This window comes from Drosophila novamexicana, unplaced genomic scaffold (genome assembly GCF_003285875.2).
Source record: "Drosophila novamexicana strain 15010-1031.04,08,12 unplaced genomic scaffold, DnovRS2.1 tig00000072-arrow-arrow-pilon, whole genome shotgun sequence".
Taxonomy (NCBI): domain Eukaryota; kingdom Metazoa; phylum Arthropoda; class Insecta; order Diptera; family Drosophilidae; genus Drosophila; species Drosophila novamexicana.
In genome coordinates this window covers 19,878-46,217 of record NW_020824771.1, presented here as the reverse complement: position 1 = coordinate 46,217, position 26,340 = coordinate 19,878, and the positions used below count along the sequence as shown (strand labels likewise).

The 26,340-nt window shown below is 44.2% G+C and overlaps 1 protein-coding gene across 1 annotated transcript in view; it reads right to left on the bottom strand.

Moving 5' to 3' along the window:
* Positions 1–25,645, bottom strand: part of LOC115771557 (DNA N6-methyl adenine demethylase) — a 104,228-nt gene extending 78,583 nt beyond the window's left edge. Inside the window, 5 exon segments of the mRNA XM_030717302.1 lie at positions 1,400–1,537; positions 17,518–17,535; positions 23,495–23,635; positions 23,807–25,062; positions 25,099–25,645. Of these exon segments, the coding sequence (XP_030573162.1) occupies positions 1,400–1,537; positions 17,518–17,535; positions 23,495–23,635; positions 23,807–25,062; positions 25,099–25,645 (2,100 nt within the window).
* Positions 25,646–26,340: the final 695 nt, after the last annotated feature.

The following is a 26,340-nucleotide window of genomic DNA, read 5'->3' as shown; positions in this document are numbered from 1 at the left end:
CGTCACAATTTCACAAATTCAGAATTAAAACAGCTTAAGCTAAAAACTATATTTTCTAAGCTGGTATTAGAACCATTGGATTGGAAAAGCTGTGGTTCAAACTCTGGAATTTAAAAACTGTTTGTCTACGATTCCTGACAAGAATAAATTTGTAAATTAATAGAAATTTAAATAAATTATTTTTATCCCCAAAAACGAAAGGTTTAGTTGACTATATTTAAATTTCGCTTTTTACCAAAATGCTTTTATTTCTTATTATTACACGAGAAACCCACGCAATTTCATAAAGAGATTTAGCCAAGCAAAGCAATGACAACATAATCGGAGATTAAATGACAGCGTTTGGGATAAAAGAGCAGCTGGGTCTCGTTTTTGGGCTGTGACGCAGTGAGAAAGTCAGGAAGTGTGTGAATGACGATTAAATTAGACAACTTTTTACGAGGCACGACCTTGAAAGAGGGAAACCCGGCAGCCCGGCAGCCCGGCAACCAGGCAACCCGGCAGCATATGAAAGTTGCGTGTCGAACCCATGGATGGCTAAGGTCAAAGTCAAAGCCCAATGTCAGCGTCTGTCTAGCTGCCGGCAGTGTACCCATCGGACCGATGGCTGATTCCCCAGTCGCAGACAGTCCCTTCTCCCACCGCAGCTCCCGTCTGGCCAACAAACAATGCTCGTAAGTAGCTAGCTCGACCGGGTCTGTGCCTGCGTCTGGGCCTGTGTCTGGGTCTGGGTCTGGGTCTGTTGCTGGTTGTGCCGCTGTGTTTGGGTCTTGGTACGTGCGGCATGTTGCTACTTCAGTGGCCGCCTTTGGGAGCATAACTTTGTCTGCCCTTTTCCGATTTTTTGCGCTGCGGCTGCTGATGAAGTTGCTGCCAAAGAGAACGGCAAATGGTTGACCCCAACGCTTGCCACTGACTCTGCGAGTTTGCTACGTGCAACGCGTGGTGGATGGATTATGCTGCTGTTGCTGCTGCTGCTGCTGGTGCTGGTGCTGCCTTTGGCTTTTTGCGCACTCAACTTTTGCTGAATAGAGGGTAGCAGCAGGCAGACTGAAGCCTGTTGCCCATTTGCCTGCCTGCGCAAACAATGCGGATGCCCCGGCGTGATGACGTGGAAAATGCGGCGCATGCCGCGGCAGGCATTCAAAATGGGTCTGCGGACTGAGTCAGCGTTTAGGCCTGGCTCTGGCTCTGGGACTGGGTCTGTTCAACCGCAGACAAACTGTCTGCTGCTGCCGCGTGACTTAATTAGCTTGCTTGACTGTGCCAGCCTGTGGATTGTGATTGCGATTGCGACTGCGACTTCGACTTCGACGGCGACTGTGGCGCAATCAAACTCAAGTGGCTGGAGGCGTTAACCAGTAGCTGACGTTAGAGTAAAACAGATGGATGCACTTACCCCAGTTGTTGGTGTTCCATTGCCAGCGGCCACAGCTGTGGCATTGACGACGGTGGCATTGGCGCCAGTTGACTTGCCCTTGCCGCGTCCGCGCTTGGCGTCTGCACGAACAGGTTGGCCGTCGGCGCCGTAAACGATCTGAAAGTCGAAGAAATGCAAAGGCAAACATTTTCGTAAGTAACTTGATAATTTCCAAAATATTAAAATAAATATTGGTCAAGCGTTGAGCTGAATAGGGTTTTCGTTAAGCGGCATATCTTTTTGACAGTTCTTCATTATTAACGCTTTCTTCATGTCATTAAATATGCTAGTCAGATGCACAATAAAATATTTCTTCACTTAAATTAAATGTACTTGTCAAAATGAAAAATGAATTAACAGTTAATTTGCATTAATTAAAGCCATTTTTCTTGCAGTGGTTAGCTTGTTTTAGTTTGCTAGGCATATATTTATTATTTTTTAAATTAATTTTTAAGCGATTAAAATTTAAAATTCCCAATTTTACATTTTGCGGCACATAGAGTAGCCAAGACACCAACCTGCGCTGTTTACAGCCCCATCTAATACCGCGTCGTTAACAGCACAACTGCTTGGCAAATCAAACTGCTTACTTGTGAACTACTTGCTGGTGGTTATTACATCGGTTATTCACCTAAAGCAGTTGACAGCAAGAATAAAATTTATTTTAAGCAGTGTCTATGCTTAGCACAAGAGGTTCAAAGTAAGCAGTGTATCGCAAGCAGTAAACGCTGCCTGTTTGCTAAGCAGACTTGGCAGCACTGTTAACGCGCGCGGTTTGCTAGCGATTTCTGTTGCACTGCTTGTATTTTTGTGGCAGCTTCTTTTAATTTTGTTTTTTACAAGATTAATCAAAATATTAAGAAAACTTTTGAGAATACTAATCAGGTATACAAATAAACCATATTTAACTTATTATTTGAAAGGAATTACAGCAAATGTCATTGACACAGCTATTACACTCAGCTAAACGCGTTCTTCTAATTTCAAGGCAGGGAGATCGAGATTTTCTCGTAAGATGAGCGTCAGTTAATGCCAATAAGCATGACAAATGCTGCACATATTTTATTCCAAGACTTATGGCCGTGACTTCATATAAAACCGAACTCGGCATCTATTTCCGGCGCAGCGTCATAAATATAATTCCCAGAGCCTGAGACGCGGCCGCGTCTTAAAGTGCTTCAGCGCACAGGAACCATTAAGCAAAGTGCTGAGCATTGAACGCGCAACGGTAAATGGAAAATTGAAAATCCAAATGGAAATTTAGTGCCCGCCCACACGCACACACGCAAGCATCGTCTGTGTGTGCGCAGGCGCGCAGGCGTGGCGTCCGAAAATAGACGCCGCAGACGCAGGCGACATATGGGCCCAGACGAGCGCCAACTGGCGGAGTGGAGGAGTGCAGAGTAGCGCGGAGGACAGGGTAGGCCTGGGGTCGGGGTTGGCCTGAGGATGGGGTACCAAAGCAGGCAATGTTATGTGGAAATGGACGTGGCTGCTTCGCAGGAGTGCTGCTGGAATGCCCCCGTCCCTACGGTGCCGCGTCGGGTGCCCTGAGTGACAGACGGCTGCGCCTTAACGGTAAATAAGCAACGCCCGGCAGATGCAGCGGCAGCGGCACAAAATGCCGTAGCTGCTGGCTGAAGACTGTGGCAACATTAACAATGTTGGCACGCGCAGGCGCGCACACAGACCAGCCGGCAGCAGGGGGAGCAGAGCGGGAGCAGCAGAGCGGGAGCACATGTTGCCAGCACATCAACATGAACATCTCCGTCAGGGGCTGCGCATGTCTTGGGCATCCGCAGCAGCATCTACTACATCCACATCCACTTTTAACAGCAGTTGTCATTTCGGAAGCAATTATTTTAATGCAAGCTGCAAGCGTGCCATGCTCCCAGTCCCAGTCCCAGTCCCAGACCCATTCCCGTTGCCAGTCCCAGGCTCCAGACGCAGACGCAGACGCAGTCGCAACAGCCCCCCGAAATGACAGCAGCAATGACGACAAAGACGACATCTTGTCGATGTCACATGGGCTTGGATTTTGGTGCGCATTAAACACACTCACACACTCGCACACACACACATGTAGATGGGGCTGGGGGCTGCTGATCTAAAATTAGTCAAGCTAAGAGTTTTCAGAGGTGATTTGCTGACTTTTTCTGGAAACTGATATGCTGCAGCATTCCCAGGGTACAGTTGTGCCCAAAACACAGCAAGTGGCAAGAGAAGGCGAATCGAAGAGTGACAGAGCGATGCGCAGGCTCCATTCAAATTGATCCCTCACACAGAACATTTCAAGTGAATTCCCAAGTGCACTATCTTTTTTTCCACATCTATTTTATGGGCTCTTGTCTATTGCGTCATTATTTAAGGCAATTTTAAAGGTGTCCTTAAATAATATGTGCACATAAATTGTCCTTTATTTCGTCTATTGCCAAGCGAGTCTGATAAAACTTTAGTTTAAGCTGCCCGACTAAACTTAACAATGTTTAAATAGTTTAACATAATAAGCCCAAGTTCTTTTGAGCTGGAAAACATGGCTTTTGATTTATTGAATTACATTTTAAAGCTGGCCAACATGGCTTTTCATTTTTTGAATACTTAAACTGAGAAACACGACTTTGGATCAGCGAAGTTTGAATGCAGCTGTTTTTTGAATGTAGCTGTTTATAGAATTATATTGTTGTGCACCTCTAATAATAATTGTAAGCTGTTGATTCAATTGATTTTTATCTATCAGTTATACATTTATGCTCGAAAATGGCTTGGATCCATTAACATGCCAAAACAGGCTGTGAATTGGGACAGAGCTGCCTGAACACGCAAATTAAATAACCCCTCGTGTCGCTGTTCGGTATACCGCTTAGACATTTTAGCTTTTAATTATTCTTTTATAATTATTTTTATGAATTACTAAGGTTGACACTTATTACGTCGAGTATTTATAATAAATGAAATAAGTATACAAGAAATATGCACAATATGCCTTGGGCTCAAGACCTGTATGTGTACTATTGCAAACTAACGTACTAATCTTTAAATCGTCATTAGTGGAATTATAATATATTGGGTATATTAACCCAAATATTCTAACTATCAGCCCTAGGCTGAGATGGACCAGCATGCAGACACTAGCCTGGACTTGAAGAAAACTTCATCGTACTTCAGCTCTTGGTGTAGCCTCTGACTAACTAGCGAAGACTACAAAAATTGATATTGTGGTGTTATAGCAATTGGTAATTCAATTGGCAAGTCGTCTCACTATAATATATGCTTTTTTAATGCTGGTTTTGACGACCTTTCCTTATTTTAAACATATATTTTGCTGGCTCGAAAACCGTGTTAATCAATTTTCTTTTAATATATATCTTTCCGATATATTTCAAATGCGTCTCGGCAAATATATTCTTTTTTAATAACAACAACTAATAACAAGCATTATAATTTTCATTTTCTTATACGTAAAAGTTTAAACGTTTCAGCAAGATGCTACAGAGTATTGCTAAAGCATAAACTTTACTACATCTTTGTTCATAATATGCTTGATATTTTATTATATAACGTAAAGACTACACAAAACAGCGACCGGAAGTAAAAGCTGTTAAGAATCAAATGAAGAATCCTTCAATAATAGCCAGCTCCTAGACGCAACGCACACACACACACACCCACACGTAATCGAGTTAGTCGCAGGCGTTGCTAAGCATCCATGTGCCGCAAGGCCGACGACCTACAAAAGTCGCCTGAAATTGGAACAAAAATAGGCAAGCACACACTCACACACACACACACACACTCGCACACAGCAGCTGCTTCCTGCTTCTGTATTCATTCAGCTTTTTGTTTTCCTGTCGCTCACATCCTGCGCCAAGGCGCTGACAGTTTATGAGCTGCAGACGAAACTGAATCAATTTGGAAATCAATTTTTTAGTTGCCACTTTTTTTAGTTGACTTTATTAGCGCCAACAACTGAAAACGCATGTTGGCTTAATTGCCGTTATTAGCCTTTATTTTTTGTTGTTGCTGTTTTTTTTTTGTTGTACTGGGCCAACAAAGAAGTCTCGACAGCAGCTGCGACATAATAATGAGACGTAATTTGGGCCCAGATATTGTTGTTGTTGTGGCTGCCGTTTTGGACAGGCTCAAAAAGCCCGAGGGCGACAAAACTGTGCAACAGGTAGCCAACTTAAACCGCAAAGGCCACACGCACACACACACACACACAGGCACACACACACTGGCAAGCATTTAAGAACCTGACCTAGGCCAAGTGGATTTCGGGTAGGTGCCGTCGCGCGCGCACTCAGAAAAGGCAAACAGAAACGAGCACAAAAAGTGGAGCTGAGTAGCCCTATCAAAATGCCAAAAGCCCGCACATGCAGACTGTAGACTGTTGCGCCTTTTATGACACATTTGCAGCCCGCTGCCCCCTGGCCTAAGCACAGCAGCAGTAGCAGCAGCAGCAGCAGCCGCAGCAGCAGCAGACGTCGTCATCATAATGAGCAAATGGGCGCCCCATAAAAAGTTGCTAGCGCTTTTAGGCAGGGCCCAATGTGCGTGTCTGTGTGTTGTTTATATATATATATAGATATATATATATATGTATGTGTATGTGTGTGTGTGTGTGTGCGTGGCTTTCGGCAACCCTTCGCTTGATGTATTGCTGCCCGCCTTTGGAGTGAAGACCCAACTTGTTGCTGCTGCCTTCAGTGGTTCCCCTCGCAGTGGCTGCCGACTTTGACTGCTGCCCGTTCATCGAAACCTTTATGTGTTGGCCGCTAGTCCCCCCTCGGCCCACCTGTCTACCTGTAGCTTTGATTACCCGAAGTTCGTTGAACTGCCTAGGCAGCCCTCGCTTTTGGCGCGTTTAATTGACAGCCTTGACCTGATGCTGCTGCTGTATAAATGTGCCAAAATTATTAATTACTTCCAGACAAATGCCTGCTCGAAATTAGGCCAAGCAACCCCTTTTATTTGGGGGCCAAGAAAATGCCATGCAAAGCAGCCGCAGCATCGATTTTTCTAGCCATAACTTGATGCTGCGCGCGCCCTCGAGAACAGCAACAAAAACAATTTCAAGGTTAAACGCACCTTTCGCCTAGAGAGAGAGAGTGAGAGACAGAGAGAGAGAGAGCTTAGCTGGTGACAGGGGAACGGGGAGGCAGGCACAAGCGGAGGCACAGTCTATACCCCGCACATGCAATGTTAATCTTTGTTTATTTTGATTATCAGTTTCGTGGTGTTGCCCCAAAATGTGGCAGTTCTGCTGATTACCCAGAATTGTGTCCTTGAAGCTTATGACTGTGGCGGCAGATTGCGTGACTGAAGAGCTGACTGCCTGACTGGCTGACTGGTTGACTAAATGAGTGAGTGCCCAGCCTTGGCCTTCTGGTGTTAGGTGTTGAATGATTCACAGGATGCGGAACTGCGAGTATGGCTGACGGCAGGATTTGCTGTTTGCTGGCTTATAGATACACACACACACACACACACACACACACACACACACACACACACACACACACACACACACACACACACACACACACACACACACACACACACACACACACACACACACACACACACACACACACACACACACACACACACACACACACACACACACACATCTATATATATACATGCACATATATTTGTGTATATAGCATGTTTCCCATTTAGATTGCGGCTGTCTGTGCGTCTTTTATTTCGGGGGTTGACTTGTGCTTCATGGGGGTGGGTTTCATTTTGCAGTGTAATTGAAGCCAACCCTGCAGCCAGCCCTGTGCTGCCTCTATGCCTGCATAAATACACACGTATATATAGCTGCAGATACACACTCACACAAACACACAGACACTTTGTTTGCCAATGAGGGGTGGAGGTGGGTGTTGGGGGTTGGCAAATGCGTCATCGTCAATTTGCTACACGCAATTCAGATGCGAATTTTTCAATGTCAATGCGAGGCGCATTTTTGGGGGGCGCGAAACTGGCTCGAGGTGACAATGCCGACACTTGGCTTAACTACCTTACTCAATCTCTAGCCCTCAACCGCACTCCCCCCTCTCGCTTCCAGCCTGACTCACCCTCTCGCTCTTTCCCTGGCTGCTGCTTAAGCTTCGAGAGCCCCCTTGAGATGTAACCATTTTGATATGTGCTAAAAAAGCTCACTTCAAACATTTACCAAGGTCAAGTTCAACCGAGCGGGCTTGCGGCTGTGCGCGGCGTGTGGGGTGTGGGCGGGGCAATTTGATTGTTTGTTTGTTGAGGTAGCGACTACAGCAAAAGCCAATGAAAATTGCGAGCAAAAAAGGGGCACAACACAAACATTTCATAGCTGCATTGTGACACAATTTGAATGCCAGGCGTCAAGAGGGGTGCCGCTTGCGTTGAAGTGCATCAGCTGAAGCAGCCGCAGCAGCAGCTGACTAAAGCCCAGTTTTTGGCAGTGTATACGCCACCTAAACATAGATTAATTTGAGAGAAACCAAAACTATTGGCTATAAGGTGTGTGCGTAGTTAAAGGGAAGAAAGACCTCTGTTGCAGTTGCAGCGATGAGTTGGTGGAGATACATGTCGAGCACTTCTTCAGCTCAAAAAGCAGAGAAACATGTCGAACTCATCTCCTGCAGGGAAAGCAGAGAAACATGACGAACTCTTCTCCTGCTCAAGGCAGAGAAACATGTCGATCACTTCTTCAGCTCGAAGCAGAGAAACATGTCGAGCACTTCTTCCGCACTGATTGTAAAGTTTTCTTGGAAATTACTTTCTCTACTAATGAAAGTGAGCGAGCTCAAGCAAAAATGCCAATGCCAGTCGTCAAGCTGCAGACACCGTTGATATAAGTATCTGCATGTCAGGAGAAGGATTTTCCTACGGACCCAAAAAGGAGCCTAAACACTGCTTCAGTCTAAACCAACCGAAAACAATTGCCTAAATGAAAGACAAAAACTAGCTGCATCCTTAAGCCTATTAAAACGTGCAAATAATAAACGACAGCTGCGCACTTTGAAGTCTGGCGCATATGTATACGGATTTTGATCCTCATGCGGTCCTCAACTAATTAGCTCGATGCTCATGGGTGTAGAGCAGGCATTATGGTTGGAAAACTGTTAGATTTGGCCTAGAAAAGCTGATTGCTGCTAATGAAAGTGCATTAGCCGAGGGCCAGGCGGACGGCGCATCAAGGATGTGGCAAGTCGGGAAATGAATTAATTTGAAATTCCATTTCGTAGATTTAATTGAGTTGAAATCAAATTAAAAGCAATTTATTTTCAACCCTCATTGCGAATTTTTTCCTTTATTTTTTTTGCTTTCTTCTTTCTTTGCCACAAGCCACACACACACACATACAAATACTCACGCACACACTATCCTTCTATGCGGCTGCTACGCGTGGTCTTCTGCGCTTTTCAGTTTTTCCACTGTTTCTGGTACTTTCTAAAAGTGCGTGCCACGCAGCAGCCGCAGCTAAACGAAAAAAAGAAAACGCACACACACACACATATATATATTTTTATATATATATAGAAAATAAAAATAAGGAAAGAAGTGAAGTAAAATGAAATAAAACTCTGTTTTGGACGCGTTTTGGGGTTGCAAATTATTTCAATGCCTGCATTTTGCCAGAGCTGCGAGGAAAATCGATAAAAATGTGCCGCATCGTTGGACCGACTGTCCGTCGCTTGGCCTGACTGTGCCGCCCCGGAGATGATGCCCGCACTTTTCTATATGTATATATATGTACACATACATCTGGTTAATCTGCAGGCCTAGCTGCATTTGCTAGTCAGTCAGTTGTTGGGAGGCGTGGCAGCGTAAGCTGGGGGCTGCGGCTGTGATGTTGCATTAATTTTTAATTTGTCGCGCGATACAGCCAAAAATGATTTATGCATTCGGCATTTGCCAAGCTTGTGCACAAATTAAAAAGCCATTGCACTTGCATATCAAATAAGAACAACAACAACTTTATCCAGTTGAACAATTCAAATTATGCAGCTAAAAAGCAAATTGTAGAAAAAAGTTTTCGCATTTGGTTCGACAGGCGGGCAACAAGGAATGCAAATAATGCGCTCGAGTTGACAGAGCGAGCTGCAAATTGCATTTGGGTGAGAGTGAAACAGCGCCACGCCCACCACCAACAACAACAACAACAAAACCATCAACGCCCATTCGAAAAATTGACCAAATAGAAGCAAAAAACAAGATGCAAGCAGAAAGAGCTCAACTGAGCTTGCTTTGAGCCAACAAAAATTTGGTTTAATTTGGCAGCAGCGCGAAAAGTTTCTCGTTCAGCTTTGATGCAGCCGCAGTCGCAGTCGCAGCTGCTGATACTGCATCGCATCTGAAGGATCTAGAAAGGATGTGCGCATTTTTATAGAGAACATGTGACGGGTTGCGTTTATTTCGCCCGCCTTTAGCCTGCCGTATATCAATTCTAGGTTCTAAAACAACGATATCAATGTCAAAGACATTACACATCAAATATATTTTTCTTATGCTGCTGGGCATTTAGTGAGGGAAAGTAGACAAAAGAGAAATATTCTGATTTCGATTTGATTGCGTTGAAAAATATTTGCTATTATCCGCTTTGGCTTTACTCTGTAATGCTTGAAATCATCACAGGCGACACGGTTCGGTTCAAGGTTTAAACTGATTTCAATTTCATCCTTCTCACAAGCTTCATAGTTGGAAATGAGTAATACGTTACGTTAAGGTTTATTTCTCAATAATAAATTATTTTCATAGATATTATTATAGAAATATTCGAATATATAGTCCTTTATACAGTCCTTTTCTGTCTGTCAATAAATAAACTTTACATCATTCATTTAGATAAATTGCATTTGCCTTAAAGCACAGTTGCTATCTATTCTCTGACATGAACCTAATCAGAATTAACTGCAAAATTTGCACAATAAAGAGCCGAAATGAAGCGAAAATGAATTTTAAAGGCTTGCGAGCTGCAAGGCCTTTATGAATTTGGTCCCAAATTGTGCAGTTAACCATATTTGGTAGCTCCCTATTTTGGGTAGAAAACAAATTTAGCCTGCATTTTGCATATGAAAATATTTACGACTGACAATATTTTCCTTACAACAGGCATGTAGATTGAGGACTATATTATTTCATTAAAAGTTTGAAAAATGTGTAAAACCGGCTTTCCCAAGCGAGCCCAAAGGCAAGAAGCTGCAGAGTATCTTAAAGTCGTAGCCGCAGTTGCTGTTGCATGGACTTTTGTTATTGTTGTTGCTGCAGTTGCTGCAGCAGTTGCTGGTGGCTCAGTAAAAGTGGCTTTTGTACGTACAATGACCTACCAACACATAAAAAATGCAAAAAGTGGCGAGGCAGATGCCGGGGCTGCGGCAGAGGCAGCAACTGTGTGAGTCGCGCGCTCAAATATGCAAAGGATGCTGACGAGGTTGGGGCTGCCATGCTGCAAAGGATGCCAGTGCAAAAGATGTTGCTGCCATTGCTAGCCCCAAAGGCGAAAGTTTCTCAACAGCAGAACGGCAACAACTCAATCCCGGGCAATGGTTGCGGGCTGGCGATGGTTGTGTGCAAGGATTCTGGCGTAACTTCAATAATAGTCAAGTGCAGTGGAGCGTTCTGTCAGCTGCAGCGCCACTTGGCGCCTCCTCGTGGCCATCCTTAAGCTGAAAATCAAAGCTGGGCTTCTCCCCTTGGCAGCAGTTCGCCATTTTATTTGCACTCGTTGCTTTGGCATTTTTATTTTTTTGACGCGGCTCCGGCAACATCTTTTGGCCAGCACGCGTACGTTGTGGATGTGTATGTGTGTGTGCGTGTAAATTTTGCATTTACCCTTGGCAAGGACTTTTGCCAAAGCAGGGAAAGCCAACGCAGCAGCAGCAGCAACAGCGAAAGCAAAAAGTTTTATTTGCACAGTTTTCTTTTTCTTAAACTTTTGTTGTGTGCCACACCGAGCCACGCCCCGCGCCCGTTCTGCCCAGTGTAAAATGCTTGCTTGCAATTTGTACAAACAAGTTTACATACAATATATATATAACATATATATAAGTATATACTTAGAGCATATATGTGCTCGAATCTGATGCTGCTGCTGATACATAAGCAAGTGGCAAAGGCGTCAGCTGAAAAGTGTAGCATACTTTCGAGCGTCGCTTAGAAAACTCTTCGCCCCCCACAAGAGAGCAGAACATTTTTATAATTAACAACGACAAAGTGGCTCAGCAGCAGCAACAACATGAAAGTCAGCATCAGTTTATCAAAGGCGACAATCGCAAAAGCAGCTGCCAACTTGCTTTGGGGGGCCGCAAGAAATAGAAATGCAAGTGTCTACATGCGTGTGTGTGTGCATGCGTGGGGCAAGTGCAACGTTGAGGGAAATGCCAAGTATATGCCTCATATATGTGCGTATATATAGGTGCATTTTAGGGTGCTGTTGCCTGCAATGCAAATATTTGCGTCAACTACTTGCGTGCAGGCAAAGGCAGCTGAGGCAGACGCACATTTGCAGAGGCTGGCTGCTGCGTGCTGCAGCAAGTGCGTCATGCAGCTGTTCAAGTGTTTAAAAGCAATGCAGCTAAAGAAGAAGTAAAATAATAAGAAGCAGCAGCAGCAGCAGCAGCAGCAGCAGAAGCCATTGCAATGCGCCGTGCACGCTGGCGTATACGCAATATGCGTAAGCTTCAAAGAGCTGCCCCAAAGGCGGCAGGTGGCAGGCGCCTGTGTGTGGGGGCGTGTGTGTGCGTATGTGGAGTGTGTTGCTTTATTTGCACATGTTTCCGTTCGAGCTAACAGCATTTCACATGCTGCTGCTGCTGCTGCTGTGCGTGCCGAGCTTTGCTTCATTTTGTTTTGTGCCTCAAAAAGAGTGCGTGCGCGCATTTCTAAGTGTGTGTGCGAGTGTGTGTGTGCATATTTATGCGTATTTGTTTGCATAGCTGATGATGTGCCAGCAGCAACAACAACAACAACGACAACTTTACTTTATGCATGCGTGTGCGTCGCCCCTTTTTGCCAAAGTTGTTGCTGTTCCTGGCTCCGCAGGACTCTTGGCTGGCGATATCCTTGCGCGTGCAATTAGAGAATTTTCAGAGCGCAGCAGAGCTGCAACTTTGGGCTTGTAAATGCAGCAAGCGCTAAATTGTTTGTTAGCACGTGTGCGCGAGTGTGTGTGTGCGAGTGTATGTGTGTGTGTGTGTGAATGCGTGCTAAGTGCAAAGTTCTGCTGTTGTGTTTGCTACACTGCAGCGTTTTCATGTAAGGCAACAACAACAACAACAACAAAAACAACTATCGCCAGCTACGTGACGTGAAATTTTTTAGCGCATTTTATGTGCAGGTTTTTGTTGTTTTGTTGCTGTCGTTGTTTTGTTGCTGCCTTTTTGAAAACATTTCTTTATAATTTTTTTTTGCAGCTTTCTTCGTTTTTATGCCCGTGCTCTTTGCTCTAAACCACCCCCACACAGCAGCAACAGCGCCCGTTAAGGGATGTTTATGCACGCCAGGACTTTCGTACTTTAGTAAATGACTTGACTTGTTTGACTGCGTTGCCCGGCACCCAAGCCAAGGACCCAAGCAGGACCAGGACCAGGACCAGGCAGGCACAACTTTTAGTTGGACTCAAAGTCAAAATACGGTAAGAAAAAATCGGAGAAAATTAAATTGATTTTTCTTCTTTTTTTTCGCTCTTAGCCAGAAGTTGGCTGAAGCGCGTGAAATGTATTGGAAAAATGTATCGCCAGCTAATTTCCTAGTTTGGCAAACACGTTACAGCGCTGATTGGAATTGAAAATGGAAATGCCCCGCAACTCTTTCGCTGGAAGAGATATTCGCGCTGGCAGAGCGCATCGAATTTATTGTTTCAATTATGTTTTCAATTTGCGCCGACAAACAAAAGCCGCGAAATGCAAAAAATATAACAAAAAGTAAGAGGCTCTCAGCTATAAATAAAAATAAATAGGGAAAACAACACGAAATTTTCATCTTGCTGTCTTTTTTTGTTGTTGTTGTTGTTGCTGTTGTTTGTTTGTTGTCAGGTTCAGGCGCGAATCGAATTTGGCGTGAGTAACAGCCGCTGCCCTTGTACCCTAGTTGCCCCGCCCCAACCCACGCAAGTTATTGAAAGTAAACATGAGAAAATATACTGCCGGAAAATACAAAAATTGTATTCCAAACTCAACGCGTAATGCATGCGAAATTGTCTCAAATATTATTTAAGAAAATTAAATTGAATTTACAACAGTACAAGGGCTCACAGGAAAAGCAAAAATAAAGAAAAAGCAATGTTGAATATTAGGATATCCTATAGAAAGAGGGCTAAACATTGCGGCATATAAGTTTAGATGTAGAGAATGTCTGGTTGTGGTTGTGCTTTGCATGGCAGATTATATTCCTACTATATATAAAAGGAAAGGACTAACAAAATCTAGAAAAGGCTGTGACTTGATGCATTTGCTTGATAGATAAATCAAGTTTTTTTTTCCAGAATTAAAAGAATTAATATACATTGACATTCAGCTGAGTGAAAGGTATACAAATTAAGAATGTAAGCCGGGCTGAATCGGTTCAACCTAAAAGTTCCAATATATTTTTTAGCTTATAAAGAAACCAGCCAAGCTGCAACCAAAACTAAACGAACAAAAATGGTTTGGCTTAAAGGAATACATGTTTAAGCAAGACTCAGCCTAAAGAAAACTGGCTACCCAAACACTTATTTTTTCTAGCCACTTTAGATAAAAAACTAAGCATAAGAAAGTTATTTATGGCTCTGCTAATGCTTCCTCTTAACTCAGAGTCGCCTATGCCCAGCAACATTGATGCTACAGGGTATATAAACAAGAAACGTAACAACGTCGCAAACGCAATGATAACATAAAATAATCAAAAATCGATTTCAAAGTGCGGCTTTGTTTTTGTAACAATATGCCAAAAACCTGCTGCTTGTTGTTGTTGTCAAAATGCAATCAAAAGATATGCCAAGCTGTTGTTGTTGTTGTTGTTTGTGCTGCTTGATAGGCACTTTGGGAGCAAACTTTTACTTCAGCTTTTTCATATTCTCTTGATTTTTCTTCTTTTTGTTTGGGAGGGGAAGGAGCTGCAACATTTTTGAAAATTGAAAATGTCGTTTTCTTATTTGTTTCCATTCTGATTCGGGCTAACTTAGCGCTTAAATGGATTTGCGGCAACACGAAACACCCCGAATTCGTGTGTGTGTGTGTGTGTTTTGCCTTACGGGCTTAATTTGAGCTCTTATTTAGTTTTGGCTGCAATTAGGTGCCCGCCACGTAACCTGTAACCTGCTGACCCTCTAAGCTAACAGCTGAAACACCCAACACTTCTGTCCACATGTGTGTGGCATTATTTAGCTATGTGCGCAACCCTTTTGCTGTTTAGCTGACAAACGCTTCGTTTCATTCGGTTGCTGGGGTGCCTGGTTGTTGCCGCATTGCCAGAGACCGAAGGGTCGCACTCTCAACGAATCGGTCAAGCTGAAAAATGTGCTGCAATTGCACCTTGCACACACACACACACAAACATGCGCACACACACATTGGGAGAAAACCAACAAGTACAAATGATATACTTGCAACTGTTCGACCCGAAAGATGCTACGCACTGTCTTATAACCAAAATTGGTTGTGAAAAATTTCGGGCATAAAACAAAAACTCATTTCAGTTAAAATTCAATTTCAATATTTCTGCAAATATTTTGTAGTAAGCGCTGGTTAGAGTTCTATACAGCGAAAACTCTTATAACTCGACAGTCACTGGCTTTTACATTTCTTGGAGCATTCGATTCTGGGAATGCATTTCGTATGCAAAGAGATCTTGAAGAGGTGATATTTAATATAGGAGCTGTCTGTCATCGGGAGCTTTCACTGTATATTCGCTGTCTATTTGTTATGTTATAAGATGTGTTCGTCATAGGGAACTTTTACTGTATTTTCGCTGCTTCTGCGGCCTGTTACATATCCAATTATTGAAATAGATATGCAATGTGGTTGTCGCTCTTGTTGTGCAGGGTATTTAAGCCAGTTGCCCTGACCGTTTCGGCCATGCATCGTTGATATTTAAATTGAGCCAACGGACAGTAAAATGCGCCGCTTGCAGGGCGAAATGCACTTCAAAAATAGAAATGTAAAAAGGGTTAAATGTGCTAATATGTGTATGTTTCTGTGTCTGTGTGTGTGCGCGAGTGTGTGTGTTTCTGTATCCTGTATCCTTGAAATGCAACGCATGGTCGCAAGCGGAAAAATATTTTCGCTCTTTTTCGTGTCAGTCCGATTATCTATCTATCTCTCTCTCGATCTCTCTCGCTGTTTGCTGTCTCCTTCTTGGTTGCCCCGGCAATTAGCGGGCGTATTTGCTATTTTTGGCTCTGAGCTGTTGCTTGCTATTGTTGCTGTTGTTGTTGTTTATTAATAAACAATAACCAGAATGCTTAATTGCATATCTATTTACTGCCAGCTGCTGCTTGTTAACCTCGTTTGCAGCAGTCACCCTGCACCCTTTAACCTGCAACCCACCTAACCCCTGGCCTTCATTATCGTGATCCCCTACCTTCTATTTTTTTTGTCTCTGGCTTTCCTTGCAGTTTGTCTCATTAAAATGAGCAAATGCGAAAATTATTTGCATTGCAATTTTTAACGCCAAGTGAAAATGCAGTGGCGCATTTTCTGCTCGTTAGTGTGCGTGCACGCGCACGCCTGTATGTGTGTGACTGTGTGTGAGAGAGAGAGTAGACAATGCGGTACTTTTGTCCTTTAACTAGTTACAAGGATAAGGCATGAGGCGTCTTGGCCACTGGGGTTAGCCTTGTGTTGGCTGAGGTTTGCCGTTTGCCATGCAAATTCTCCATTAAGTATACGCAGCGATGCGTCGCTTGCACAATTATGTAACATTCATTTGCATTTAGTGCTCTGCTGGCTGTTTTTAGCCTTTTAATCAATGCACGGCGTGTTTTTTCTCTTCTGCGATTGCCGCGCTGTTGTCGCATTCAATGTGCGCTTAACAAGGATGTGAACATTTATTTATTAAAATTTAACAACGCATTATAATCAGCGCAGATTTATATAAATGTGCCTGGGCACACATGTGCATGTATATACACACAGTTTCGACTAGTCGAATGAATGATTGTCATCAACAACCACCAGCAGCAGCAACAGAAACAGCCGCAGCAGCAACAGCAGCCCATCAACAACCATCGTGTACATATGCAGCCGTCGAGGCAACGGCAGCAAATCATTTTCATGAATTCAACAACAACAGCAACAACGGCAACTACAGCCCAAAAGCATTCAATTGCACAGACAGACAACACACACACACACACACACACACACACACACACAGACTCAAGCATATAGGCATAGAATTGCACCAACACACACATAATCGTTTTATTATTTAATTTATGCGCTTGATAAAAAAAAAAACAATGTGCTGGTAAAAAACCAAATGAGAGACAGAGAGAATCTGCCACACAAAGCGAAGAGCACATAGATAGACAGCAGCTTCAACAGATACATAGATACATTTGCCGAAAACAATGAGAAACTAAAAAAGAGTTATTTGCATAATATTTTATAGGGGTACATTCGGGCACTCAGCGCACGCCTCAGACATTATGCTCAAGGTCAAATAACTCAAGAAATTATATAAAAATCTCACATAGATTCTGTGATCCGGAAAATGATCCAAAAAGATTGAAAGAGCTATCTAAGCAAAGCCTTGAAGGCTTCTACAGGTATTAGGTATTCTTATCCTGGAACAGGGTATGGAAGTTGTTGATGATAAACAAGGTATTCTTAAGCTGAAGCCTCTGATAAAAATGAATTAGCTATAATTCATTTATACACAAATCGAAGCATAAGCTTGATAAGACCTCGAGCCACACAGTTTATATAACTATGCCTTGCATATCTATAAAACTTCAGGAACTTCTTGGAATCGTATACTATCTTATCTTGTTAATTGTGTTATCTAAGGCTGATTGAATACTTTGCTTGTGTTGGGTAAATTTAAATGTGTTTAGTTATGATTATAAATGAAATGCAAATAAATGTGTTAAATAATATACAAACATGGTATCAAATGTGAATACATACGGGCTTGGCTTTGGGTTCCTGCAATTAAATAGAAAAAATGTATTTAAATTAAAATCATGTGTGCACCGCATAAAATTATAAAAAATGCAATTTGTAATTAAAATTAAGAAAAAACACCTGCCTATTTATGCAGAGAGAAAAAAAAAAAACAGTTTTAATGCACACTCGAAAAAGCATTTTATAACATGTGCATTAATATAAATAAAACCCTCTAATTGGCTGTCATGACAGCAGCAACCTACACTCGAGCGTGCAGAGCCATTCGCAATGATTCGAATTAAATGAGGCAACTAAAAATAATATAATCCAAAGAGAAAATAACAAAAAAGGACCATATACCATGTATGACCAATGACAGGCATTTATAAAATAGAGTTTTAATTTGAAAACACAGAGCCAGAGAGATGGATAAATTCATATATATATATATAAATGAATATAAATACATATGTGTGTGTATAGAGCATATCTCTCATATATGGTAAACTGTGGACTTTAGTTGGACATAAGCTGCTTAAAAGTTGCACTCCTCCCCCCCCCCCCCCCCCCCCCCCCCCCCCCCCCCACCCACCCACACACAAATAGTTTTGTCTAGCGTATATGTTAATATATTGATGTACATGGGATATTTACTTATAAGCGTGCGTGCATTAAATATGAATATATCAGAGTGAGCACGGAGCAAAGTAAGTGCAGCAGAAATACGGCACGTTTGTTGTAAATCCTAGAGAGCAGGACAAAGCAGTCGCAGCCGGAGCTCAGGCTGAGGCTCAGGAAAGAAAACAGGAAAAATAAAAAGAACAATGCGAGCAGATGTGCAGGCAACCGAGAAACAAATGCAGATGTTTGTCTCTATCTGTGTGTGTGTGTGTGTGTGTGTGCGTGTGTGTGTATTCGACAGATGAATATGCATTTGGAGCAGCGCAAAGGAAATAAAACAAAAATTCAATCGGATTTGTGGCACACACAAAGCCTGCAACTGGACGCAGCGGCTCATGAGCTTGTCTTTCCATTTGGTGCAATGAACTCTATCTCTGCCTCGAGGAGCATGCTTCTCTCTCTGTGAGTGTGTGTGTGTGTGAGCGTCTGTAGATGTGTGTATTGTAGCAACAAATTGACTGATTGAAGCAATATTGTGCGACTGAAGAGCACCTGGCCATAAGCGTCAATTATAGCTGCAAAAATTGCTGAAAACTGCCAGAAATTTGAAATAGCAAAACTCTAATAAAAACGTATCTATACAAAAAGAGAGAGTGGGAGAGGGAGTGTGGGCTAAGTGACGGTCGAGGGGGAGAGAGAGAGGTTCTCTTGCAACTGGATATGCATGGAGCGAGACAAGAGCAAGCACAACACCACGACATAATATCAGATTGCACAACACAGATACTAATACAAACTCTCACACGCACACATCCATGATAATGAAGCTCAAAAAAGAAGCTCATCATCAACAACAACATTTGCTCAAGTATCAAGTGTGTCGGTCTCTGCGTGTATGTGTGTGTGTACGTTATCCTGTTTTCCAGGAGTTTGTAAAGCCAACGTGCCAATATGCGAGCTGGGCCTGCGAGTGGATGTGTGCCAGAGGCCTGAGGCAGCAATGAGGGCGAGGACGAGGACGAGGCCGAGTCCTGGTGCTGGGAGTATGTCACGAACGGAGTGTGCTCAAGTAGGAGCATTGCACTCCCCGTGGTTGCACGTGTTTGTTGTAGTTGTTGCTGTTGTTGTTGCTGGATATGTGGCGTGTACTTAGTGCGAGATACTTTCATGGCTCGCATGCATTTTGTAAACGCACGCATTTGGTATGCATGAAGTGAAACCTTTAAGCTGTTCGGGCTGGCTTAGAGTTAGGGTTAGTTTAGTGGAGTGCATTTAGTTTGATGAAGTTGCCAACCGCCAGAGCAGGCGGGGGCCACAGCGGGCGGCCACAAAAGTGAAATTGAAAGAGTCTTAGCCAAGGACAATGCGAAAAAGTCCACCAGCCGCACCCAAGGCACCACGAACTCAATCACCCAAACCAAAGCCCCTCAAAGGTTGCGCGTTCCGTTGCCGCCTTTTGGGGGAGTTGCTTTTGGCGACTTTCTTTAGACCAGACGCCTTTTAATATTTGCTCTTCTTTTTTATTTTTTTTTTGGTTGTTGTTGTTGTTGATTTGCCTTATTTGCCAGTCGTTTGACGACCAAAAAAAAGAATAGGAAGAATACAAAATGCGAAATGAAAAAAGCGTTTTAATGAGAAAATTCCTAAGAAAACTGCATATTTAAGGCTAGCAAAGGAACACGCCAAAAGGAACTGCGACAGGAAGCATCCCTCAATTCAAATAGCCAAGTTAATGACTTGTGCTTCAGGCATTTTATTTTTTATTTATCTTTTTTTCTCGGACCTGATTTGTGAAAGTAAAAAACAGACAACGAGCTCCATTGGAGGGCCCGCTTGGAGTGTGACCAGCTGCCCGTTCGTCCAGAAACCGAAAACCGAAACTGAAAAACTCGCCAAACTGACAGCAAAGGGCGCATATCGAATTACAAGAGCTGCACAGATACCGCAGCAATAAGTCAGGAGTGCATTGATCCGCATTCGATTCAACAACAACAACAACAACAACAACAAGCAACCAACAACAACAACAATCGATATGTAATCACAACAATATGCCGAAAATATGGCCAACCAGCTGTAGCCAGCGCTGGGAACAGAACATCCGCGAAACAAAAGAAACAAGACGACAATATTATTATTATTATTATAAATATGTCTGTGTACATATCAACACTGTGAAACAACAATTTGGGGACCAGCGACGTACACTGCACAACACACGGGGTGTTTAGGTAGCTTGTAAAGCTTCAATCTTATGTAAAAGAAGATTATGTTGTAGAATAATGTAGCTCAAAGGAGCGAATAGCCTTGTAGAACAGGAACGAAAACATGTGTTTAATCAAAAGCTTCATTTAATTGCTAAATTGAATATCCAAACACCGTACAACAAGAAAAAACTTTAACTTGCATTAAGATTATTTCCTTGATTTAAGAACCAAATGCCTAAGATTTTATTTAAAATGTAAACATATTTAGCGCAATGCGCTCTGCTCACAAGGCCTCGATTATTTTCCCAGACAAGATTTCTGTTAGTTCATATGTATGTGCGCAAATATAAACAATAACTAAAGTTATGTTGTGCAGTGTCTTGCGTATTGTTTTTGCAGTCGCCTCCCAAGCGGCGGGCGACGCATGGGACATGCGTAGCGGGGCGCGTGTGGTGGACAGCAGCAATAATAATGATGATGATAAAGCAGAGGAAGATATAAAATAAAGCGTCAATTGTGTGGCAAGCGCGGAAGGAAGAGCTGCCAACAACTGCTCTTCTACAACTTATGCATGTGTATGTGCGTGCGTGTGTGTGTGTGTGTTTGAGAGTATATATTGACATGTCAACTGATGGCGCAGCGACTGCAAAATTTACAACTTTATCTATGTGTGTCGTCATTGGGAGCAAAAGCAGGGGCAGGGCCGGCAAGAGATAGCGGACAGCTTCGTCTCTTTGCGTGCCATTTTCTTGTTTGACAACCTTTTGTGACGCTTGGCGCAGGCGCAGGCGCAGCGCTGTCCGCGTTCTCCTGTCAACCTCCTTCTTAATTGTGTGACCAGTCTCGCGCGCTGTCTCCGCTCTCCTAACTATCTTGTCTGCTGTCTCGCTCTCGCGTATGCCGGCTGTTTCGATGTGCTCGTTTCTTTTTCGGTTTCCTGTTTGCTGCCGCTGCAAGCAGCGCTGCGCGCGTTGCTGTTGCTTTCGCTGCCGGCGTTGATCGTGGCAGCGAGACAAAACGTTGCGCTCAGTTGCTTATTTATTTATGTCTGTCGCTCCGTCTGACTCTGTACGTGTGTGTGTGTGTGTGTGTGTGTGTGTGTGTGTGAGTATCTGTGTGTGAGCAGCGTTTGTATATGTATGTTGTGAACATCTGCTCCTGCAGGCGGCAACGGCTGCGAACGACGTTTGCTTTTCTTTTGTTGTAGCTGTTGTTGTTATTGCTGTTGCTTTTGCTTTTGCTGTTGCTGTTGCTGTTGCCTCGTTTCGTTATTATCGTTTTTATTGTTGTTTTATTTCATACGGCATATTCGCATTGCTGTTGTTGCTATTCTTACTTCTTGTCTGTTTCCACTTTTACGTTTGATTTTAAAACGTGCGAAGCGCGTTCAAATGGAAGCGAGTCCGTCTGTGGACATGACCTTAATTATGGCTTCGGTAAATGCAAGTTGTTAGAGCAGGAGAGATATATCATATAGAATTGCAAATCGATTTTAGAACCACCGAATTTCTTCGTTCTGAAAAACAACAACATAGAATTCGTCGGTCCTTCCGCAGTCCTTTGAAACTCGCCTGCGCTCCGTGCTCGGCCAATGAACTTGTCAAGCAGCTCACATGAAGACATCGCATAACCACCACTTAAGATCCCAAAATGGATCCGACTGGGCCCAGTTTCAGATGCAGATTCGTTTGCGTGTGTGCGTGTGTAACCTGATTTTCTTTAAGGATATGCGCAGTCTGCGGCTAGGCTCTTAAGTGATTTCGAAACGCAATGCAACCTGAATGGAAAATGAACGCAACTCAGCCTCAGCTGTCTGGGAAGCTGGCGAGCTTAAGGACACGCGAATGCTCCATATGCACTCAAGTGCACGTACGCAAGTACTTAAGCACACACACACACACACACACGTGCTTGTAGGTTACTAGTTAATCGTCGACCCAGGCACAGGGCGCGGCAGAGGCGAAAGTGGAGGCGGAGACAGTTGAACGCATTTGGACGTTGAACAGAGAGGACAGAGGATGGGCGCATTAATTTGCACTGGCTGCGACTGGAACATCTGTTGTGCTGACATAAATCTTGAGTGACTGACCGCTGGAGCGCAAGACCGCGCGAACTCGCGTGGCCGCGAGCGACGGAGAGGAAACCAGTTTGCACTGGACACCACCAGTGGAACAGTGGAACCACCACAAAACGAACCATACCAAAAATATATTTACTTTACCAAAATTATGAATTTCCAGCAGCAGTTAGTTCCATAGGTTCTCTACTCTTAGTTCGGTTAGCTCCACCCACTCGAACCCCTTTCTGACAAGTTATCCAGGCTGGCCAGATGTTTATAGAACGGTTACTCAAGAAATTGAGTTGATTTTTTTCACGTACTGAATGAAATCTTTTTTATGCCCACAGCTTAGACAGATGTCAGGCTCAGGCTTTGCTGACAGCAGTAAGTAATTTAATAAGTAACGTTTAAACGATTATAGCCCTAAGATATTGTAGGGAAAGTTTTTGAAGACTTAAAAGAACCGAAGAAAATCAAAATAATTTGTTAAATTTTTATCTTTGAAGCCTGAATATGAGTGAATGAATATGAATATGATATAATCTCAATCGAATATCTAAGATATATTCAAGGTATGAGATCCAAAAGATTTAGAATAGCTCAAAAATTCTAGTAAATGAGTACATTATATGCCCGAGACCTGATTATAATATTATAGCTGATGTAACTTTAAATCTTTAAAAAGGTAACAATGAAACCTGATTGCGATATTATTATTATTATTATTATTATTATTATTATTATTATTATTATTATTATTATTCAAGAAATGGTTTCTAGACGAGTTCTTCAAATGAAATTCGAAATATTTAAATCCACTTTTGATCTTGAAACCTGATTATGATATGATCTTTGATTTAAACCACTGTGGCACCGTTGATCATGCTGTTGCCGTTGAGCAGATGCACAAGTGTGCGTCGATTTCATTGAGTAACTTTTTTGAATGGATGCTCGTAAGCCTGAGCCAGGCCCAGGGCCTCAACCCAGAGACAGAGACAGTGCCTGAGCCAGAGCTTGAACCTGAGCCTGGGAATCGCGTGAAAACTGAATGGCTGAATGGCCGATTGGCTATGTCGAATACATGCATGATTGTGTGAATATGTGGACTTACCTTTTTCTCGGTGAGCTTCTCGCAGCGTCGCTGCTTGCAGATCTGATGGCTCTTGTCGTTGCGGCAGGGGGCGCATTCGCCGCAGTTATCCTTGCGCTGGCAGCCGACGCATTCGCCGCAGCGCTTCCTCTTCTTTTTCGACTGCAAAACAGAGGCGGAAGAAGAGAAGGAGTTGTTGGTGGAGTGGTGGTTGTTGGCATTGGGTTGGTATTGTTGGTGTTGGTGTTGGTGATAGGTCATGGTGGGTGGGTGTTGCTATTATTCGCAGCGTTTGCCAGTTATCGCCGGGACGCACCATTAAGCTGAACTTACCTGCTTGTCGCATCCATTGGCGTTCGCATCGCTGCTGTCGCCCATGCCGAGGGCGCTCAGCGGGCTCTTGAAGTTGGCCGTGCTGGAAACGGCATCCACCTGTCCGGGATTGCCGCCGCTGGGATCCACGTCCATGCCGCTGGCCTCACTCTCGGCGCTGGACTCGAGCGAATTGGGCCGCTGTTTCCGGCGCTCTTTCTTGCGCGCATCCAGCCGCGCTATGGGCGACTGCAGTAGCTTCTCCACCTTGAGGGGCGTCGTTGTTGTCGGCGTCGGCGTCAGCGGCTGCGTCGTGTGCGGCGTGTGGCTGCCGCTGCTGCTGGCGGCATGTGGATAGCTGTTGCTGTTGTTGCCGTCGTACGATGTGGGCGTATGCATGCCCACAGCCACGCCCAGGCCGGGATGTGTGTGCCCATGTTGCTGCTGCTGCAGATGCAGCTGCTGCTGTTGCTGCTGCTGCTGCTGCTGCGACAGATGCGTGTTGCTGTTGCTGAGATCAAAGTCCTCCTTCTTGAGCAGCATGCTGCCCGTTAGCATGTCGTAGTCGGCGCCAGCCGCGTCCCCCGGCTCCTTCTTGATCAGCGGCGCAAAGCCCGGCGCCAGCGGCTGATACAGCTGCAGGTCGCCAAATGCGGCTGTAGCCGCCGGCATCAGCGGGTACGCGCCGGCTCCGGCTCCGGCCACCCGATGATGTGAATGCATGTGATGAAATGCATTCGGCGGGGGCGGCGGTGCGCCCAACGGAGTAAAGCTGCCCGAGGGCGGCGTTATGCTAGTCTGCATGCCTGGCAGCTGGGTCAGCGGCGAGCCCACGCTCATCATTCCGGGCGAACTGACCGAGATGCTGGCCGGCGACATGGCAACCGTTTGGAGCGAGCTCATTCCGGCCGTGCCACTGGCAGTGGCAGCTCCAGCGGCTGCGGCGGCAGCTGCTGCTGCCGCGGCGGCTGCTGTTATCGGCATGGGCATGGGCATAGGCGTGCCATCGGGCATCAGCTGATCGTTGTAGCCATGAAATTGACTCTGGAATGAGGGCAGCTTTGAGAAGGGCTCAAAGCCGCTCTTCGGCTGCGTCTGTGGCTGGCTCTGGGGCGGCACGCTGTCCTTGGACTCCATTTCCCAGGGACGTGTATAGCTGCCGTTCGAGTTTGAGTTTGAGTTCGAGTTGGCGTTGGCGTTGTTGCCGTTGGCGCCTACTGCTGCTGCGACGGCGGCGGCGGCGGCAGCAGCAACGGGATTATTGGCATCACTATGTCCTCCGAGGACGTGCTGATTATGGGCGTGGCCGAGGCCGTGGCCATTGTTGCCACTGGCAGCAGGACCATTAGCATTGCTGCTGCTGCTGCCCAAAGGTGCTGCAACATTTGTATTGTTGCTGTTGTTGTTGTCACTGTTGCTGCCGTTGGCGTTGCCGCTGTTGTTGTTGTTGCTGCTGTTGTTGTTGCCGCTGCTGTTGCTGTTGTTGCTATTGATGGCGGGCGCGGCTGGTTGCTGTCGCGCATAGTAATCCCAATGCTGAGGATGTTGCTCCGCCTGCGACTGCTGCTGCTGCTGCTGCTGCTGGTAGTGTTGCTGATGTTGCTGCTGTAGATGTTGCTGCTGCTGATGCTGATGCTGCTGCTGCTGTTGCTGGTAGTGATGATGATGGTAGGGCGTCGTATAGTGCTGACTGAGGCTGCTCAGCTGATTGAGATGCGTGTTATGCAGATCGGCAGCTGCCGAGGCGACTGTTGCCGATATTGCTGGCAGAGTGTTGCTGCTGCTGGCGCTGCCGTTAGCTGCCGATGCCGGATCGACGGGGCCGCCTGTGCTGCTCTGTGCGATTATTGTAGACGCCATTTAAGTCCGCAGGCTCGCATGGCTGCGCAGCTCATATGCCACTGCGCTGCGCGGGTTTGTCTTCCTGGGTGGGGCGAGGTGCGGGTATGTTTGCAGAGTTCAAATATAGATATATATATTTTGTACACAAGCATATAAATAGTTTGTTTATGTTTAAATTATTATTATTCTTATTACTTTTTTTTGTACACGCTCACTGCTCTCTTGAGGTAGTTTTTCTTCGTTATGTTTTTACGTAATATTTGTGTTTTTTTTTTATATTTGTATTTTGAACTTTGAACTCACGGGTTTTGCGTGTTTTGTGCTTTTTGTTGAGTTTAGTTTGTAAAATTGTTTTAAATATTAATTCTGGCTTAGAGTTTATATAAATATATGCTTATTTTGTTGCTTTTACTTTTTAGTTCTTTTGTTTTTTAATTTATAATTTGTTGTTGTAAAAGTGCTACTATTAAATTGTTATTAAAAATTTGTAAGTTGAAAATTCAAAATGTTTTGTACTTTTTTCGTGGTTGAAGATGCTTTTTGTTGTTGTTCTTGTTGTTGTTGTTGTTGTAAACGGCAGCTATGCAAAAACTTGTATTTACTTTAATAATATTTGCTAATTGTTGCTTAAATTTGTTACTTTTACTTTTACTTTACTTTTACTTTTGTTGTTTATTTTCTTGTGCTGTGGTTGTGTGTCAGACTTCGACTTG